This window comes from Vipera ursinii (genome assembly GCF_947247035.1).
Source record: "Vipera ursinii genome assembly, chromosome: Z".
Classification (NCBI taxonomy): Eukaryota; Metazoa; Chordata; class Lepidosauria; order Squamata; family Viperidae; genus Vipera; species Vipera ursinii.
The window spans coordinates 108006426-108028593 of NC_139517.1; the positions used below are offsets into that span (position 1 = coordinate 108006426).

At 34.3% G+C, this 22168-nt stretch overlaps 1 protein-coding gene across 1 annotated transcript; it reads right to left on the reverse strand.

Moving 5' to 3' along the window:
• Positions 1–4824: 4824 nt before the first annotated feature.
• On the reverse strand, positions 4825–21471 carry LOC310650418 (1-aminocyclopropane-1-carboxylate synthase-like protein 1). Its single transcript, XM_083379402.1, has 14 exons — positions 19571–21471; positions 18108–18167; positions 17658–17728; positions 16657–16726; positions 15692–15758; positions 15134–15231; positions 14858–14935; positions 13678–13778; positions 12257–12343; positions 10357–10402; positions 9134–9275; positions 7848–7990; positions 6889–7042; positions 4825–5585 (listed from the first exon to the last, which is right to left on the reverse strand). Exons 1-14 carry the CDS (start codon positions 19733–19735, stop codon positions 5404–5406), a joined length of 1464 nt encoding a protein of 487 aa, XP_083235528.1. The 5' UTR covers positions 19736–21471; the 3' UTR covers positions 4825–5403.
• Positions 21472–22168: the final 697 nt, after the last annotated feature.

The window sequence follows — 22168 nt, forward strand, 5'->3', positions numbered from 1 at the left end:
TTCGCAGACCCCCTCTGATGACATTGCAGTCCCCCAGGGGCCTGCAGACCACTGATTGAGAACCACTGGAATAAAGAATAGAGAATGAAATACAGTGCTCTGGGACTATAGAATTCAAACAGACAGGCACTTGCCACATAACACCCAAACTTAACAGTTGTTGATAAGAAAAAAAAAGTCTTAAGTAGTGAACTGTCAGTATCTGGTGATAGCAGAATAGAAGAGAAAGAACGAGAAAATCCACAAAAATACAATCCTACAAATAGAATGACTGGCAAAGAAAGTAAAGATAGCACCAGTACTAATAGATGCCTTTAATGCAATCCCAAAACATCTGGAGCACCACTTGAATGTATTGGACATTGACAAAATCACCAATCAGTTGCAAAGACAGCTTTATTTGGACCAGCTTGTATGATGCAATGATGCCTTTAACACCATTAATGCAGATATGCTCAAAAATTCTGTTTTCTTTATAGAAAAAGAACTAATTGAAGATGATAAACCCGTTTCTACCCATTGATTCCATTTTTTTCATAGTGGAATGAAAATGGAATACTGAAGTTAAAATAAGACTGCATTCAGCAATGTCTCTGATTTAGTATTAAGTTATGTTTATAGCTCTAGTATTTTCTAAGATCTTGGTTAGTGTCACAGTTCTAACAATCAAGCCTGCATAAAATAGAATGCAGTATAAACAAAAGCCAGTAGATCCATGTTTGGCAGCAACATCCAACTTTCAGTGGAGGTCCAGGGAGATTCATTCCAAATTATTCATATACAGTATCAATACATGCATATTTGGCATCTCACACTTTTCAGGCATATCAACCAAGTCTAGTATAAGATTCACTTCATCTATTGGACTATAGTGATTTAAATAAGCCTAATCAAATTTCTCAGCTTTCTAGAGAAAGTCCTTTGCTAAAAAACTTTATCTCTACAGAAATAGAGCACAACAATGATGAAAACTGTAAACCTGAATGCATTTGAGTCAATATAAAAGGTGAAAAAAATTACATTGCCATAGGTGTATACTATAGGCTGCCCAACCAAGCAGAGAAAATAGATGAACTTTTTTGCTAGTCAGCTAACTAAGGTATGTAGGAAGCACATCACAATAGTAATGGGGGACTTTAATTACCCTGATATCAACTGGGAGACAAACTCTGCACCAAGTGGAAGATTGTCAGATTCCTGACAAACCTAGCAGACAACTTTCTCTCCCAAAAAGTAGAGACGGTAACTAGGGGATTAGCCATATTGGATTTAATTCTCACTAATAGAGATGAAATGATTGAAAGTGTCGAAGCCACAGGAACCTTGGGGGGAAGTGATCATGCAATATTGGAATTCAACATTCTGGAAGCACAAACAGTAGAACACAGCCAGACTAGAATCTTGGACTTTAAAAGAGCTAATTTCAATAAACTTAGAGAGACCATGGGAAGAATCCTAAGGGGGAAAACAACTCAAGAAGCTTGGGAAATTTTGAAAAGTGAGATAATAGAGGCCCAGTCTAGCACAATACCAACAAAGAAGAAAAGCAACAGCTCTGAAAAGAAACCAGTATGGCTGCATAAAGAACTCTGATAAATTGAAAGATAAAAAGGACAAGTATAAGAAGTGGAAAGGGGCACATAACTAAGTCAGAATATCAGCAAATAGCCCGTGCCTGCAAAGATGAAGTGAGGGGAAGCTAAGGCTCAAAATGAACTAAGGCTTGCGACCAAAGTCATAACAAAAAATGCTTCTTTCAACATATAAACAAGAAAAAAGTTAAGGAAATGATTTCTCCATTAGTGGGGGGAAATGGGAAGGTGACAAAGCAACAGGGAGAAAGCAGAACTATTTAACTCGTTTTTTGCATCTGTCTTTACACAAAGGGAAAAAACAGTCCAACCTACCAAAACCAGTGCCATAAAAAACAGAATAGAAATGCAAGTTAAGATAGGGTACAAAATGGTAAGTGAGCACCTGTCCAGCCTAGATGAGTTCAAATCACCAGGACCAGATGGATTACACCCCAGAGTTCTCAAGGAACTGGCAGATGTGATCTCAGAACCACTGAACTATATTTTTCAAAGATCCTGGAGCACTGGGCAACTACCAGAGGACTGGAAGAGAGCTGATGTAGTTCCCATCTTCAAAAAAGGGAAAAAAATAGATCCAGGAAACTACAGACCTATCAGCCTGACCTCAATACCTGGGAAGATTCTGGAAAAGATAAACAACAAATCAGCAAACACCTTGATGCAAACAGTCATCACTAAAAGTCAACATGGGTTTGTCAAGAACAGATCATGCCAGACAAATCTTATTGCATTCTTTGATCAGATGACAAAATTAGTGGACCAGAGGAATGCTGTGGATATAATTTACTTGGACTTCAGTAAATAGACCACAACCTACTACTTGAAAAGATAGTTCTGGGCCCAGTGCTCTTCTACATCTTCATCAACAATTTGGATAAGGGGATAGATGGGGAACTCATCAAATTTGCAGATGGCACCAAGCTGGCAGGAATAGCCAATACTCCAGAAGATAGGCTTAAAATACAGGAGGATCTGGACAGACTCGAACACTGGGCGCTATCTAACAAAATGAAATTCAATGGTGAAAAAAGTAAGGTTCTACATTTAGGCAGGAAAAATCAAATGCATAGGTATAGTATAGGTGGTACCTTGTTCAATAGTAGTAACTGTGAGAGGGATCTCGGAGTCCTAGTAGACAATCACTTCAATATGAGACAGCAGTTTACTGCAGCTGCCAAAAAAGTCAACACAGTGCTAGGCTGCATTAACAGAGGGATAGAATCAAGATCACGTGAAGTACTAATACCACTTTACAATGCCTTGGTAAGGCCACACCTGGAATACTGCATCCAGTTTTGGTCACCACGATGTAAAAAAGATGTTGAGACTCTAGAAAGGGTACAGAGAAGGGCAACAAAGATGATTGGGGGACTGGAGGCTAAAACATATAGGGAACGGTTGCTGGAATTGGGTATGTGTAGTTTAACGAAGAGAAGGGTGAAATGATAGCAGTGTTCCAATATCTCAGGGGCTGCCACAAAGAAGAGGGAGTCAAGCTATTCTCCAAAGCACCTGAAAGCAGGACAAGAAGCAACGGATGGAAACTAGTCAAGGAGAGAAGCAACCTAGAACTAAGGAGAAAATTCCTGACAGTTAGAACAATTAACCAGTGGAACAACCTGCCTCCAGAAGTGGTGAATGCTCCAACACTAGAAGTTTTTAAGAGGAGACTGGACAGCCATTTGCCTGAAATGGTATAGGGTTTCCTGCCTGAGCAGGGAGTTGGACTAGATGACCTCCAAGGTCCCTTCCAACTTACTACTATTATTATTAAATATTGAGTTACATGGAAGTTTGCATTTGGTGCAATATGCAAGTACTGCTGAGTGTGAATTGATACCCCAACAATGTCCCACTGCTCCCCCGTATACTTATGAAATTATAAATGCTGGTATTAATCTACATTAGTAGCAGTTGCTGAAACATTGTATCACATGAACTTAAATTCACATGGTAAGTAACACTCACAAGAGCAGATTTCAATACCTATTTGTTGTCATTCAGCAATTGCCCAGATTTCTGTTGCTTAACCAGGACAGTTCTAATATTGAGACTCTTTGACAGATAAATTCATCTGATAAAATAGTATTGTAATCTGGCATCAGAAGAAATCTTGGCATTTTAACTGGCATGTTTGATTTGATGAAAACATTTGAAAAATACTGACCCTATCTTTTAACAATCTTGTTTTTCTCTTCAGCTTTTTCAACATATTAGCTTTAAGCTTTTATGTGTTTAATATCTGCATTACTATAAACAAATTTGGTGCAGTATAAACTTTTTAAAAAAATTTAAAATGTACATAAACATTTTAAAAATAAAAATTAACATTTTTTTGGTTAACAATGTACAGTAATTGAGTGATCTTCATATTTTACCAACCCAAGATCCAACTTCTCTATATTTAAGGTGTGATACCTACTTTTAAAAAAAGGAAGAGTAGAATTGGTTCTCCATTGCGTTGCTAAAAGGTACATTATGTGCAACTAAAGTAAACCATTTTTTGAGCAAATCACATTTGTTTTTAACTACTGTTCAGTAAAACTTAAAATGCTAGCAGGCATAAACTTGTCTTGATTCTTATTTTAGTCAGAATGTTTTGGTTATTACAGGTAATCTTCAATCAATTGGAACTGGGAACTCCATTGTTACATGACATGATAATTAAGAATGACATGACCAGATTATTTAGTAATGGCAATTTCAACAGCTCCAATTGCTGTTTTAAATGAGGACCGCATAATTGCGACTTCTGACCTCCTGCCAGATTTCCAATTGACTTTGCTTGTGAAAAACTGGCAAAATACATCAGAAATTCAATCATATGACCATGACTCAATGTGATGTAATCAGGATCCCGGTGCAAATATCCAGATCCTGTGATGACTGGAGCTCTGAGGACTCATCAGAAATCCCCCTTGAAATTTTAAATGGTTGCTAAACAGTTGTAATCAAAGGATTACCATACTGGAGTGGAATAACTGTATATGACCTCCAATATTCTTAATTGCTGTAGATAAATTTCATTTCAAGCTTTATATATTGCACAAATCAGTCATCTGCTTAAAAATAAAATACAAAGCTGTGGTGCAAAATAAATAGAACTGATTCCAGAAGAACAGCATAACATACAAGGACACTTATAGAACACAACTGAACGATAAAACAGAAAAAAATGAACTTTCTTAGAAAGCAAAATACAATACACATTGAGAAGGCTAAGTTTCGATGTTTTAAACATTGGTTTTAATATTTTATAAATAAAGGGATCAATACAAAGTCCACAATATGTTATTAACAATTGTATATGCATATGCTTGACTTGGATATCAGTGAAACTCAAATATTGCAAAGTGAGACGGTAATATCAATAAATGGCAATTACTAAAAGAAAATGAAAGTCTGATAGCATAAATTCATATAAAATATGTACAAACAATTTTAAAACACTGAAAATGAATGAAATGTGTTAATTATCCACCAACACACCAACTTGCTTTTTTCCAACTGGTTGTTTGCCATTAGAAGCACTGCTTCAATACTTGGAACTTTAAAAGAAATACAGTTGAGAAATAATGGTCGGTTGCTTTCCAGTATAATTTACCTCAACATGCAATAAAGAGAAAAAAACTACTTCAATTAAGAGGAACTGCATTAAGGAAGCCCATCATTCTCAGATGTAATAACCCTGATATTAAATTAATAACCATAAAGTACAAATTACAAGGTAAATGCTATATTCAGATTATATAAAGTGGAAAGGGAGTAACATGATACAGAACAACAGGTTGTGTTAGCAGTTCAGATGTTAGAAAACAGCTATTTTCTTTAGCTGTGAATAACCCTCTGACATATCATCCACTGGTGTATTTATGACATTAGCCGAAACATTGTCATCTGACTCAATACATGTGTTTCTTTCAGGAGATGAACAGGGAGTAACAGGTTCATCCATTTTGTCAAAAAGCAATTGTTGAAGTCTCTGAATGCCTATAAAAAACCAAGAGAATAATCAACTTTAGAGAATGCATTTATATTAAGATTGTGTTTGTGCATTCAACAAAAAGCTTAGCAAATCTAAAATTAATTTAGTGCTATGAGGGAAGGGTGTGCAGTATAAAATCCCAGATTCATTAGATTGGAATGAGCAGGATTATCCCAATAGATAACTCCTCTCATTGCAGAGAAGTGTTGGAAGTGAAAATCTGAATTATAAGTTACAGCAATGTACACTGATCTGAAACTGATCATAACTTCAATTATATCCCAGTATTAAATTTTTTTAAAAAAGCTATTCAGAAAATTATTTTTTCACATTTTGACTTAGTAAATACAAATTAAGGATTAAGAAAACATCCAATTAGTATAATCAAGTAATATGATCTTTATTTTTTATTTTTATAAATTTTATTGAATGTACATTTTAAAACAAAAGTAGACATGTTACAACTTCCCTGGCTACAACACTATTAGTATTATGTAATAAAAAGAAAAGCAGAAAAGAAAAATATTCTATGACGGGACAGAATATGACAAAATGTATGTGTAACATTTGTAAGTTTTCTGGTAAGTCATCTGCGTTGTAAATAAATGTCTTTCAATTCTGTCCTGATATAGGTGCTAGTGAAAAGTCTCTGCATTATCAACTAATCAATCAATAATCATCTCAGCGTTCCTCCTTAACTCTAACCATTTATACAAATTTTTCCAAATTTCACAATACTCTGTTTTGGTTTTATTTTTAATCTCTAATGTTAACCTGTCCATTTGGGCGCAGGATAGAATTTTATTTATTATTTCTTCAGTAGGGGTTTCCTTTCTTTTCCATTTTTGGTCATAGGCCAATCTTGCTGCGGTTAAAATATGCAATAGTAGGTAAAAAGATGCTTTGCTGAGTTTATCATTAATAATCCCCAATAGGAAGGTTTCTGGTTTTAAATCAATTTTTTGTAATAACCGCCAATTCTTTTATCAGGTGCCAGAAATTTTGCGCTTTTAAACATTCCTACCACGTGAAAGTAATATGATCTTTATTTACAATTCTTACTTCATTTACAGCATTAATTTTCTATCTGATTTTTTTCTCAAATGATCAAGAAGTATTAAATACATCAACAAAAAATAGATATATTAAAATATTTTTCATTTGATGTTTGTGCTCTTTTGAATGAACAATAGAATAAGATATTAAACTATATTCTCTGAGTCGTGATCTCATTAATTATAGATAAAATCAGGAATGAGGAATAGCATAAATGGAAAAAGAATCAATTTTATAGAACTCAAAACTTACACAAAATAATCTTATCTACAGAATCTGAGAAAACTATTCTAAACCATCCAGGTTCATAACAGCAGAAGGCCTTCCCAGGACTAATAAGAAGTTTTTCATCAAGAATCTTCCTCCATAAATCGATTTCAGCTTCAAATGTCTGTGTTTTTAAAAACTAAGAAAAAACATGAAGGTGAATTGTGCCACATATAAAATAATTATAATTAACACAAGTACATTACATGAAAAGAATAAAAAGATAATTTTATTTATTTTCCACCTTTATTATTATTATTATTTATTAAGATGGCAAACATACCTAATATTTCTTCCTTCTATTTTCCCCACAACAATCCTAGGAGGTAGGTTTCGCTCAGAGAAAATGACTGGCCCAAACTCACCCAGCTCACTTTCATGCCTAAGTCAGGACTAGAACTCATGGTTTCCTGGTTTCTAGCCTAATACCTTAATCACTAGACCTAACTGGTTTTGATCTGCTCAGAGTTTTCAATTAATTTACCTATCAATGAATTCCCAGGTCTTCCACTTATTCCTTAACTTAGTCCATTATATAAATTTACTATTAAAAGTATATGTCATGATTCTGTATGCGAATCACTATACATAAGGATAATACAATCTAGGAGTTTAAACAATATTCAATTGTGTATGATATGCAAAATGTTTTAAAATATTACAAATGCAAAATTTCACTAAACACTGAATATGAATGTAGATCAAGACCACTTTAATTATTTTGGTGGGTTTTCTTTCTGGAGATTGGAACATTTCCAAAATGTCCATAGTATTTCATGTTCAAAATATTTTGAAACAAAGTATATACATCACCACCTCAAAATATTTTGATTGATACAGAAACATCAACTATCATTTTAAAACATCAGTAGTTTCATCCTTATTTTTCAAATGGTCAATAGAGGTTATTTTTCCTCAATATTTTTTATTATTTTTTTACATACCTTCCTGAAATCAGCCCACACATATAAACCTCCTGAGCTTTTTAAAACAGGTATTCCAACATTTGCAAGACCGTCTACAAGAATTTTTTGAGCTTCTTTTAATCTTTTTTTATTTATTGGGAAAAAGACATTTTCCAGCCAGTCTGTCAAAACAATACAAATGATGATGCATTTTTATTTCCTTTTCTTTATACTTTCCAGACTCAGCATTTTCTGAATAGCTAATATAAATTCATAAAGCTGTTATACAAAAGTTGACAATACTCTGTGATATCGACTGAGCCCAGTATTCCCTCCCACTTCACAAATTTAGCATATACAATTTAGGGAACCTGTTCCAATTTGTGAATTTCTGCATTGTTACTGAAAATTTTTGAACTGCCATATTATTAAAATGTATTATTACCAGGATTACATGTCTTTCTTCAGAAGAAAAATAAGACTATAAATAATTTCCACGTTCCGAGAAATGGAATTTATACACTGTCCTCTACCTTAGGTTTTAACATAAACTAAAGCAGGAAGCAGAGAAAGCCTTGCACAGTCTTCATGTAGCATTTAAAATACATTCTTTTTTTTCTAGTTTTTCAATCTAGTCACTAGATTCTATTGTATCAAGTTTTCAATCCCTGTATAATCTGGTCTTTCGGTAAGAATTTATGAGCAGGGATGTGGGAGAATTTTGATTAGCTCATGGTTTTAAATGTAAGAGTTTAGCTTCAAAAACTCATGCTACTGAGGGTTAAGCAATGTGACATTTTAACATACTTATATTTCTAATTAAGATCATTAACATGGATAATATCAACCAATTACAATAACAATGGTACTAGAAAAATACAGTGAGTTTTAGCTGGATTCCAGTGTGAATTTTGGTTATATAATTTGCTACTGAATACAATAACGCTTGCCAAATCATAGTTTGGCCACAGGGTGATAGATTATTAACATTTCTGGAATTCAACAGCTATTGTTCTAAAGATCAGAAATCATTTTTACTTTATTCATTTGGCCTTTGAGTCATTATTGACTCCTGGCAGCTACATGGACAAGCCCCTACAATTTCTGTGCAAGATTCCAAAAATGGTTTGTCTTTTCCTCTTTCCCAGGGCTGAGAGAGAGAGAGACACCAGATCAAGGCCACTCTGGTGGCTTTCTGCCTAAGGCAGAACTAGATTTCAGACTCCTGATTTCTAGCCTTTGATCACTATACCAAACTGGCTCTAGGTTCATTATTTAGATGCTGTCTGTGTGAATATGCAGTCACATTTTCAGGTTTGTCTTACCTCTGTCTTTAAGGATTTGTTGGAGAACATGCTGTACAGGACCAGAACACCCATGAAAAACCACAAGCTGATTAACTGCTTTCCTAATGTAATGGTTTCTGGTGTATAATACTCCAACTCGAATACCACACATCCCAAAATCCTAGAAGGGATAGGTAAATAAAGAACAATGTAATTTAAGGTCCCCTTAAAATGACAGTGCCCCATGCATATCCATAAGTAAATCAATATTCAGAATTTCTAATTCTGATAAAATATGGAATTTCTCAAATTTCATTTATATAATCCAAGTTTGCATTTTAAAAAATAAATTGCTACCTTTTTATGCACAAATAATTCAAAGCAGATTTTATTAATTAACTCGCCCTAAGTTGATCTCATTAAATTAATAGCACTAGAAATATTTTTGGCTGAGACCACCACAAAGATCTTTAGAAAAAGAAAAGCAAAACCCCACAGTGTCTGTCTGAGGGCAGCAGTCTTCCTAGACCACCTAACTGCAGACGTAGCAGCTTGGGAGGGCAAAGCAGGAGAGTTTAAAATATTTTCATGGTATCAGAGATTTATCAGCAGACAAAGATTATTAACAACAAATAACTATTTTATTTTTATTTATTTATTTTAATCCCATTTATATCCCGCCTTTCTCCAAAGACTCAGGGCGACTTACAAGCTTAGCTTAACTATGAAGAGGACATAGAAATAACTGCTTTTGAAAGAAATATTATACCCAGAAATATATGCACAGCATTCTAGGGGTAGGCATAAGGAAACTTCAAATTCTAAAATGTGGAATCGGAATGCAAGAAAAGCTGCTTAACATACTTGACACACACTGCTTAATACACACTGGGATATAAGTGCACAAGAGTGCATAAGTGCACAAGTGCACAAGAATGTGGTTTGTGTGTCACCTGTGGTTTGCTGCAGATGCTGAATATTATGAAAAACTGAGGGAGGGGAGGTCTTCTTACCACTTTCTTTGAGGATGCTTTTGATTTTTTTTCGGAAGATATTAAACTATGCTTTGGTTTTAATTAGATTGCCCAGGTCTGTCACACTAAAGTAAAAGACAACCAAGTCTGAACTCCAGATTCACCAATAGCAGTAACGTTAATAATTTCTACCATGCAAACTGAATGGTATGGGAGAGGAAAATCTTGACACTTCAATTACTTAGGTACATATTGAATACACATTGATATCAAGTATTTCTAACCTACCTTGCTAAATCCCCACATAAAATGGATCCGGTCTGGATCTGGTACACTAAAACGAAACATTCACAAAGAATATACATTAAAAAAAACTTTATAAGGACAATAATACCCCAGTAGAGAAAATTTACTACATTTACAAGTGGCCTCATTACTAACAGGAATTAGAAAGGAGTGGTTTGTAATTATAAACTGAAGATATGTAAAACCATGTAATGAGACTGCAAATAATGAGGGCCACTGAAACTGCACCTTATGCAGAAGTCAGTACAAGTTTAATGTATGTAGGAATTATAGGTGCTCCTAATTTAATAACTACAATAATGTAGTGTTATAAAGTGAATTCTACTGTTTATGAGCTTTGTCTCTGTAAGTGGTCATTTAATAAACTACTCATTCTTCAAACTTACCATGAATTGTGGTGACAACTAGAACTTGTATTTAATGAGTGTTGCAGTGTCCCATGGATAGATGATCACAATTTGTGACTTTTGCTGGTTTCCCAGAAGCAAAATCAATGAGGAAGCCAGTAGAAGTCACAATCATGTAATGTCCTTGCTTAAAAATTGGCAGCTGGAACGGCTGTCACCAAGTGGGTGGTTTTTCGGCTTACAACTATGTTACTTTAAGGATGGAGCTTCCAAGTCCCAAATATTGTAGCTGAGTGAGAATTACCTGTATTTTGTATGAAAATGTGCAATGCTATAAATACACAGGGAAAATATTTTCTTTCAAATAAATAAATAAATATTCTGCATGTATAAGATAGGTAGAGCTGGGTCCTCGTCTTTTCCAGCCTTTTTCTACATCTTTCCTACTCTTATGGCTAACATTCTGTTGCTGTCCTGAGCATATTATAAGACATGTTGTCACTGCTGAAACTTCTCATCTTATTCTATTCTACCCATCTAAAACATCTTCCAATTCCAGGAATGAATATGACAATAGACAGTTCCATCAGAGCCTGGATAGATCTTAAAGCTACTTTACTGTATATAGTTACCTACATTTCACTGGTTCATGAGCCCTTTGCAGGATGACAATTACAACAATATTCTACATAAGGAATGCAGACACACACTTGAGAAGTATCCAAAAGTTGCAACAGATACAGAGTAGAACAACTGGAATAAGAAGTTTTGCCAATTGTTTATTGATATTATTACTCTTTAAACCCTTAAAATGTTGTGGTTCTGACAGCAAAGAAACTGTCTTTTCAATATGAATGTCCCCCGTTGTGAAGATCAGTAAGATAGGCGCGGCAAAAATTTGCAATAGATTTTTACCAGGGTTAATTTTTATATCAAATAGTATATTTAGTAATAATAATATTAAAATTCAAATATCAATGTTTTTAGTTATTTTTCTTTTCACTTCTGTTAGAATAGAAATAGAGTGGGTAGAAAAGTCTACTAACTCGAATCATATATATCATATTACATCAAATACTATTCTGGAAAATTATGCAGTGTTTTTCAACCTTGGCAAGTTTAAGAGGAATGGATTTCCATTCCCAGAATTCCCCACCCAGTCCACACCCCTTAAAACTTGACAAAATTGAGAAACCGATATATCCATTGAGATGACCTTAGAGAAATTATCCAGAAGCTGTTGTAACAAGTGCAGAATATTCCTGGGTGACGCAGGAAAATATTAGAAAGAGACTGATTCCCTTCTGAATCTCTGGGGTATAAGAAGGGAGAAAGGAAAATTTCATAGGAAGTCTTGCAAAATTCTGTTACTATAGCCTGTCTCAATAAAGTATAGTTCTAGGTTCCTTTTGGAATTTGTTTCCTAACATAATCTATCTTGTAGGCTTGACACATTTGGAGACATAAAAACTATTTTATGAATATGGAAACACACAGGTATACATATCTTAAATATTCAGAAGGGGTGTTCTTACCTCTTTAAGCTAAGGATGCTTGTGAATGTGGTATCACCATATACTGACAGCATATAAATTTCATCCATTATTACATGTAACTCATACCTATATACAGAAAAATACGTAAGAATTATTTTAAGTCTTCAATTTGATTCATGGATTCATTACTGTAGTAGTTCTTAACATATTATCTGTAAATCTAGTATTAAAACCTATTTAAAAACACTCAAGCACCCTAGGAAACTCTTACTCATTTTATGGTGAAAGCCACAACATACATAACAAACTGAATTCTTAATTCTAATATTCACAGACGTTCAGAAGTCTACTACTGATAGAAATATTCCTGAATTTCTGGAAATGTATCAACAGCTACTTAATGTTTTCCTAAAAACTGTTTCTTGGAAAAATTCTGTTAATTAAGAATTTTATTTCTAATGTCAAATGCAGTCCCATATTTATAAAGACATAAGGATGGGAAAACACTAATCTTGAGCGTTAAAAGGCTCTGAAAGTTTTTAAGCTATTTCTAATCTAACTGCTAAATTAAAAAAAACAAACACTGAAAGATGGAAGGTAGCATTATACAGCATGTAGAACCATTATCCCATTAAATATTTCTGAAATAATTTAAAGTGATTAATTGCTTGATTTAATGTGCAGCGCAATGCCTGGCTATTTTTGATGGCTTTCAAATATTATCATTGTTTTTGTACTAGTGGTCTTTCTGTTTGCTTCCTCTTTTTTTGGTCTCTCTGAGTATAAATCAATAAAGTTAAGTTTAGTTGGAAGTAAGACTAAGAATTGTGGATATATTTAAAGGTATAGTGTATAAATTAAATGAACATTATAATAATGTATCCAAAGATAACTATTTGAATATGCTGCAATAAAATGAGGCAACTGGAAACTTTTATTTTTGTTTTTAAAAAAACGCCCTTCTTTGGGAAAGATATAGATATATTTACTCATATATCATATAGCTTTCTATTTACTGGTTTTAAAATATTTTAAAATTTCTAATTTTAAAATTAGAGGCTTTTCTCAATCCCCAATTCATAAATTGCTATCAAAATCTAGAGTTTAATATGTTATACAATGCTATTACTATTGATTTTGGCAATTACTCAATTTCTGACATATGTACATATGTAGACATGCATACATACACCAGGCACTTGAGTTTTAACCAGAGTAACTTTGCCCTAGCAATGCATACATTAATAATCACTGTTCTTTTCATAAATTAGTTATTGAAGAATTTAGTTTGTATCTTGTATCTTAGAAGACAAATTCTTGCCCCAATATACTTCCTAAGTAGGCCAAATAACCTTATTTAACACTTGCCAAATGAAGGGAAATTGCCAAAATCATTTTCATAACTGAAATAATGCATTATGGAAAATTAAAGCCCAAATAAATAGCGCTAGGACGCAAACCTGTGCGCAAACTCTAGACATTCTTTCAGTAACTGTGCTGGGTAAATGTCCCCTAATGGATTGTGAGGGTTGATCAGGATTAATGCTCTGACTCGGATGCCCTGAAAAAACAAAAACTGATAGTCGGAGACGCCAGCATGACACCAAGCATACTTGCAGATGGAGTCTGCAACACTGCCATCCTTTATTAAAGTGTCACGTGTGGAAAACAATAGGCTGTTTACATGAACATTTATTTCTGGCAACAGCAGTCTCTGTAACTCAAGAAAATGATCAAAATTGCAGCATTTTTCTCTTCTTAGCTTTTATCATCAGTGGCTAAAAACATAAATTTCAGAAAGTCCAAGGATGGATAAAACAGACACTTCAGCCATATTGCTTTCACCTAGTTATAGCCAACAAGAACATCTGGATTATTATTTTTAATTGATTCTAGATCAAAAACAATGATAAAATAACTGCAAATAAATAAAAACTGAAAACTTTCTGTATAAATACATGGCATTTTTTCAAACACAATTTTAATAATCAAAAGAAGGAAAATATTCCACAGAAATATACAGTGGGCTACTGAAAGTTTAGTTATTTTATTGTTAGTACTAATTCTACAGGTTTTTAAAAAATTGTGTGAAGTTTTCACACTTTGCAATCCTGAAATTTGCAGTTCCAGACCTGTTCCAGTTCCAGACCTAGGTGTGTTACAATCATTAAAAACCAATACAAATTAAAATAACAAATAACTTTAAAATAGTTTAAAATTGAAAAGGATGGGGGAACAAGGGAGCAAGATGTCCATGGGGAGGGGGAAAAAATCTTATCTAGTCCATTAATGATGGGTCAAGACAGCTTCATATGATTGCTACGTTTCCTGTTAATACCATATATTTTAGGATATTTTTTTAAATTTAAAACAAATTGAAAGGCTGCTTAATGAAAAGCATCTACCAGCCACTCATGTCATATTCTAGAAATTCCAAATGTGCCTACTGTGCTAACAGGCTGGGCAGAACAGGGGCAATACAGGAGGGGTAAAAAAAAAAGATTTCTCAATCAATTCCCCACTTTTCCACACATTTGCCTCTCTTGTATTTTAGCAGGATGTATTTTACCAGAAAGGTTAAAATCCATTACAAACAGTATTCATCTATAATTAGAATATGAAGTTCAAAAATATTTCTACCTTTTCCCTGGCTCCCTGGTATGCAGCTTCTAATTTTTCAACTGTTAGTTGAAAAGGTTGGCTTCCTTTGTCAGCTACCTAAAATCCAAAACTCTAAATGTTAGTAACTCAATAAGATTTTGCAATTTATTATTAAAAAAACCTGAACAAACATGAGGAAATATCAATATAGTCAATGATTTAGGCATATAGAAGCATGCTGGTAGAACTTCTCTCTATTGAAAAGGATAAATACAATGAAACACTTCCTTATTTATATTTAATTTAAAAAAATACCTCGCTGAATAATGGTACATGAACGGGTTGCATCCCACCATATAGCCAAGTTTTGGAATTTATGCCACCATAATATGGAGTTGGAATTAGATATCCATCTATAAAAAACAACAAAGAAATACTTGTTAGTATTTATAAGCACTATATTATTTTGCTTCATTTTAATTATAGTGTCCCATAAGTCCTAATGGTTCTTAAATAAATATTAATATGCTATTTTTTAGCTTACTAAACATTTTAGCAGTATTTTATTCTTTTTCATTTTTTTAAAAAAGATATTAATTAGGGAGACTATTAGAATTACATTCAGGTATTTAAGAGTGCACACCAACAATTTAATTTTAGCAGTATTTTTAAAAAATCACAGAAATGGTGTTAACTGTGAATATTACCTGATAGAAAAAGTTATCTCTTGATATCAGCCAATGGAAGATATGTTTTGTGTTGTTGTTGTTTTTTAAAAAAAAACACTCTGGAACTTATTATGGTAATATGCAAAATCACACACACACACACACACAAACATATACACACATAGACATACTAAAGTTGTCTTACCTCCAGGATCACACAACACAGTTGAAAGAGTTGCAAAGACAGCGCAGCAGCCATTCATCACAATAATCTAGACAAATGACAAGATAAAAATAACATTGTTAACCATTTGAAATAGTAAGGGATCAATCTATAAACAACAATAAATGCTTGGTAGATTATAATGTTATTTGAATTATTAAATTGGTATTACAGTTAATCCTTGCTTACTGACCAAAATTGGGATTGGCAACTTCGTTGCTAAGTGTTTGGTTGGCAAGTGAAAATTCATGAGACATGCCTGTTTTATGATGTCACTTCCACTTCATTATTAATCAAGTCACTACAGTAATTAAGCAAGATTTTACATGACCACAACTTGCAATTTCATTGCTGTATTCTCTGTACATTTCGCTTGTTTGTGAAGCTTGCAAATGTTGGTTGTGAAGCACCCAAATGTTGATCATGAGACTGAAGAATGCTCTGACAGTCATTAATGTAAGGATTGATCGCGAAGCTGGTTTTTTACCAACCAATATAACTTTGAACAGTCCAGGCAGTCAGTAAGCAAGTACTACCTCTAATATTTTCATGTTACAATGGATAGGCAACCTTACAGAATGCCATAGTAATTTGATAGGAAAGTATGCTAAATATGGAAGGTGACCATACCAGAGCTATGAATGAAAATAATTCAAACAGAAATAAAACATTTTCAGAAATGTTAAGAAACCTGAATATTATTTACAAATTATCATTATAAATATATCTATGCTGGGACTGATTACTTGAAGAAGTTAAGAATCTAAAAATTATCTAAATAGTTTGACATGGGTTTGAGCATAAAAATACTGTGATGTATCCCAGCATATTTTCAAACTAATTTAAAAGTAATAAATTTAATCAGCTTTGTTAAAAAAGACATTTTAGGTAAGGTTCATCAAATGTTACCAATAAAAAAGAAAGAAAAGAATATCCCTGCATCTTACATGTTCTGGATCTAGTGGTACTGAAGCATTTGCATATTCAGTAAGAAATTTGGCAATTTCTTCTCGGAAGCTAAAATTTAAAATTAATATATTTCCATAATTAATACATTAATCAAATAATTTGCCATAACATTTCATTTTGTTATATGCAAAATCACACAGCTAGCATTCAAACTTCAAAACAGATTTTGTCTCTTGAACATAAATTTGAAATTTTTCTAAGACCTTGGCAGCTCATATCGGCAAGAACAGAAAAACTTAAATTTTTGCTTCATTTTCCCTCTTTGAAGCAAAAAAAATATCTGTAACAGCATGAAGCAGAATTAAAAACAAAGAAGAGCAAAAGATTAATACTCGTGGACTTTTCAAAAGCATACTGAGGATGTATCACCACAATTGCAGTTCTGAAAAACCTCTTGCAACAGAAGGCCACGTCCATTCTGATCACTTCAAATAGCAGTTTGGCTTGCACTGATAGTGAAACAGTACAATAGCTGTCAAATTTAAAATTAAATTTTTGGAACATACAAGAAATATATTTTCAGGAAAAAAACATTGAAGTTATGTAATTATTAATTTAAAAATATAGTTTTTAATCATTTTTACTGAATAGCCACTATTAAGGCTTCATTAAGTTATCAAATGATCATAGTCATTGTAAGTGCATAATGTAGAATAGGGTTGAAAAACTGCTTAAGCTTCAGATGATAAATTAAAATATGAACCGAAATCTTATTTTTATCCATATTTTAATATATCCACAGATATATTTTAATATATCCACAGAAAGAAAACCCAACTTTATTACAAAACCATTATTATTATGAAGCAATGGAACATCAGTGGAATCCCATCTTCCTGTCCTTTACTGTGCATCCCACACATTGTGAAGGTAGAAATAGTAACAGTACACACAATATACCCTAATTCCAGGTGGAATTAGAACTATAATTTGATTGAAAACATGTTTATTAGTTGGGAACTGATTTTTCATACTGTACCTTTTAATGCCTTGGGTATCCGAGTACTGGAGTAAATGAGGCTCCAAATAATTCATGTCAGGTTTCGAAAGCTATCCATTGTTTTAAAGAAAGGGAGACAATACTTATGTCACTTGATTCTATTGATTTACATGTTTTTAATATGGAAATTAGCTCACTTATATTAACTCAATTCATTTTACTTTTTTATAACTATATAGAGCTTTACCCTACAGACTAATCTGATGACAATTCTGTCTTACATAAATTATCAGTAGGAAGAAATTACAACAATGTGTGTCAATAATTATCTTTTTCCACCTGATTATTTACCAGTTATTTCCAATCTAGTAATCATATTGTTGTGCATCATAGTCAATATTATATTTAAACATAGTAAATCATAGCCACCAATCTGTCAAATATTTCTAAATTTAGAAACCTACACATTTCATAAGAATCCAAACTTACCCTTTCCTGTAGTAAATCAAAACAAAGCTTGTTCTCACTTGTTCCAAAATTCAAAATACCCTGAGAATAAAAATAACAAATTCAGCAAGTCACCAGTATCATCTTCCATTTCCATATGGCAAAGTTTTAAAGTAATAAATTTTCCCATCAGAGATGTTACTCCATTAAACCAAAGAGCAATATGAAAATGATTTGCAAATATTACTTATTTACCATAGGTGACAAGAAGCAACTAGTTATCTGATTCTCAAAGATAGATTTACTTTGTGCATTTTAAAATCAACTTATCTAATTTTTCTTTCCTCCTCCCGACAACGTTTGCACAGACAATACTGTGTTATGTATAGATCCAGTAAGAATGTTTCAGCCCTAAACAATTGCTCTGTTGATTAAGAAAATATTTCTAATGGATGTCATACACAGGGTTAATTTGAGATACTGGAACTAACCAGATTGAACCAGACTGGCACCCTACTTAATAAAGCTGAGCTGAAACAAACTGCAGCTGCTACCAATTCTCTCCTCTTGGTTGTTATAGCAGCTTTCCTTAGTCTGGTCCCTTTGAGATAAGTCTACCATCAGCACACTAACTGCAAAGAGTGAGAATAGAAATCACACAAGTTTAAGAGGCATTAATTTGGGAAAAGCTTCATGGGTTTTATAAATGCGTCCTTTGATCCTGAAATGTATTGCAAAACATCTTCTGGTAACTTCGAAGTAAAATAACTGCCTTATTTCTCCTCCTCTAGGAGAAAAATCTCACACATTTCCAGGCCTTCCTTCTGTCTTTACTCACATCATCTTGCATATGTGAAATATCTTTTCATTGCCTCTCCATTTCCCATCATTTATTCCTTTTATCTTTGCTCCCCAAATAGTTCAAAGCCTACATTAGGTTCACCTAATTTACCTGAATATGCATCGTTCATTCCAGTTTTTCCACTACCTGCACACATTCTTCCATCCCACCTTAAACTTCCAATAAAGCACAGTCAACTTATACAACCAGTTGCTTACTCTTTTGTTTTCCCATCACATTACAAAAACATTAAAACTGGATTCACACAGCTCTTAAGTCCTGGCTTCCCTTGTTTCCTTGAAAACGTAACACCTACTCGGCAGAGGCCCTTCCAACATGGTAACCCAGGGGTAGGCAACCTCGGCTCTTTTATGACTCATGGACTTCAACTCCCAGAATTCCTGAGTCAGCATAGCATAGCACAGCTGTCTCAGGAATTGTGGGAGTTGAAGTCCATGAGTCATAAAAGAGCCGAAAACCTCTGAAACCTACCATTTTATTTCCGCAGACACTACTCAGAGAAGGATATCCATTTAAAGATCATCCATCCGTTCCCAAAGACGACTTTTATCCCCCCTCCTCCAGCCCAAGATGCTATGATGCGACGCAAATATCCCAGAAAATCCTGCAAATCACGGAGAGCGGGTCGAAATGTCGCGGTCACCTGAGGGTTTTGGTCTGCGTCAAAAGGGTCGTCGAGATACCTATCGAGGCCTCTGTCCAGGAGCCCCACGCAGCCTTCGGCGATGCGGGCTCCGCGAGCAGATAGTTCTTCCTGACCGGGTGCTTCGCCGCCGGCGCTTGGCAAGCCTCGGCTGAAGTCGGTCATCCTGCGGTGGGAAAAGCGAGCCCCGCGGCCGGCTTGAGGCTCACAGGCAAAAGGAAGAAGGCACTGCCGGGTAAGGGGAAGGAGCGAGTCCGCCTCAGAAGGCAGCTGGGGCGGTGACGCCTTTTTGAATGGCCGAGCCGGTTTCTTCCCGCCTAGAGGGCGTGGCCGAAGCCTCCGGTTAGCCCGCCCCTCGCTTGGTGGGGATTGTCGTCGATCTGGTGAGTTCCGTGGAGACTCAAAAGAGATGCTGGGCGACGAGACGGGTTTTTCTGCGGCTTGTTTCTTCTGTTGCAGGGGAGCAGAATGGAAAAATGTCTTACCCACCCAGATTAGCTCCTTCCTAATTATAAAAAATGCCACCCTCCACCAACCATCACCCCCAAGAAAATAACTTCGCGGAAACCAGGCGCTTTTGAAATGCGTCGGTCGGTCCACTTTGAAAAGCTTGAGTGACGTTTCGAGCAACTGATCGCTGGATTATGACTATATTTGGTTGCATTTATTGGCAGATACGACACCTCGAGCTGGCAGGAAAGGATAAATGCGCATCATAAATACATTTGCTTTCAAGTTATAGTTCAAGATGAGGGGATTAGGGATATTTTGAGGTGTTTCTAAATTCTTCGTTTATTATTTAAGGACTGTCAGTGGTATAAGAATGTCTAGAAGGAAAAGATAAACAAGCAGCAAAATACTCAGAATCCTAATTGTCACTTCTATATTTGAGAAGAAAGTAGTTTAATCAAGAAAAAATAACTGAAAGAGTATAATTAATTGTACTATACAATTGATGGTTAAGTAGAGGATTGCATTCTTGTTTTATAAAACATGTTTGTATTTTAAATATTTTATTTTATATTTTCCAGAAAAAAATAAGGACACTTTTGCACTATACAGTGACCTATTCCCTCAATCATTGTTGAATGACTCTATTTTTAGCAAGTTGGAATGAGCATGGAAACCTAGATAGAAATAATACTAACTTCATCAATGCTGTCTGTTTTGTTTTTCATACTGCTTTATAACATATCAAAGTTAATTCATGGAAACATGTATGTACATGCACACCCAACACATATATTGTAAACAAACCAAAATTGCATTATTCCTTGATTTTATCATTATTAGAACAATTGAGGTAATAACTGATAGTTCCAAATATATCATGAGCAGCTTTATTTAATCACTAGGCTAAATAAAGCAATTTTCTTGAATCACATCTAAACATTCTTAAGTTATCCTTTCCAGTTTGAGCTAGCTGACTTGTTTTTGGAAACTGGCCAAGCTCAACATAGCAAGTGTAAACAGATATCTATCTTGCATGATAGATAATCCCATTAGTTACATAACTGACTAGGAAAAATAGTTCCTATAGGAGTAGGAAAAGTATAGTTACCTTTCTGACCTTGAAGAATAGTAGGTTAGGAATTTTTTTTATTTTTTTTTTTATTTTAATTCCATTTATATCCCGCCCTTCTCCGAAGACTCAGGGCGGCTTTACAAACTTAGCAGTAGCCTTCATTCTATGTATATGCCTGCTTATTAGGGCTTTCACACCCCTCCCAAGCGGCATTATTACAAAGTCAGCTTAATTGCCCCCAACAATCTGGGTCCTCATTTTACCTACCTCGGAAGGATGGAAGGCTGAGTCAACCTTGAGCCTGGTGGGATGCGAACCTGCACTAATTGCAGGCAGCTGGTGTTACTTAAGGAGGCATTAGCCCACTGCTCCACCAAGGCTCCACCAAGGAATGATAAGGAAATATCTGACAGGCATGTAAATAGGGAATGCAGTAGAATAAAATAAGTGGAGTTATTTGCAGTGAGGAATATTTTACAATCAATTACAATTTTTCAGAACTTGCTCTTATTTGCTACTGAATAAAAAGGTGGCTTATAGTTTAGAGATCTCAAAGGTGCTTTTTTTTTAGAAAGCAATTGGATTGGAAGGATTAGTTATGGCCTTCTGAAAAAAAGTATCTTTGTGACAACTATCAGCTGCATCATGAGAATTTCCACAGACATTTAGATTAGAGACTTTAATATAATCTGATCAGACAAGCAGATTGGTCTGAAATCTAAAATCCTTTAAGAACTACTCAAGTAGGAAACAAAAAGTCCACTTTTATATAATTTTTCTATGGAATTGAGTTGGCATGTTTCCTGGCAATAAGACAATTGCAACTTAGCCAGCAAATTAGCTAAATATCTAACAATCTGATGTCATTGCAAAATATCCACCAACTATAACCTTAAAACCTTTAAGACTATCACTTGATAAGTTTGAAAATATGTGTGCAGTTACTATGTATATTGTTTTGTTTTTAAAAATATTTATTACATGGGTTTCCAGAATGAGTCATATGTAATGAGATATGTAATGACAGTTGTAATGAGCAGACACAATGATTGCAGTGAAGTGTGCCGGTCCTT

Excerpts from the sequence above, each read along its gene's own strand:
- LOC310650418 (XM_083379402.1), bottom strand. The coding sequence starts at position 19,735 with ATGACCGACTTCAGCCGAGGCTTGCCAAGCGCCGGCGGCGAAGCACCC. Across the intron at positions 14,936-15,133 it reads ATGTACCATTATTCAGCGAG|GTAGCTGACAAAGGAAGCCA; the intron begins GTATTTTTTTAA and ends TTTGGATTTTAG. Across the intron at positions 13,779-14,857 it reads ACCAGGGAGCCAGGGAAAAG|GGCATCCGAGTCAGAGCATT; the intron begins GTAGAAATATTT and ends TTGTTTTTTCAG.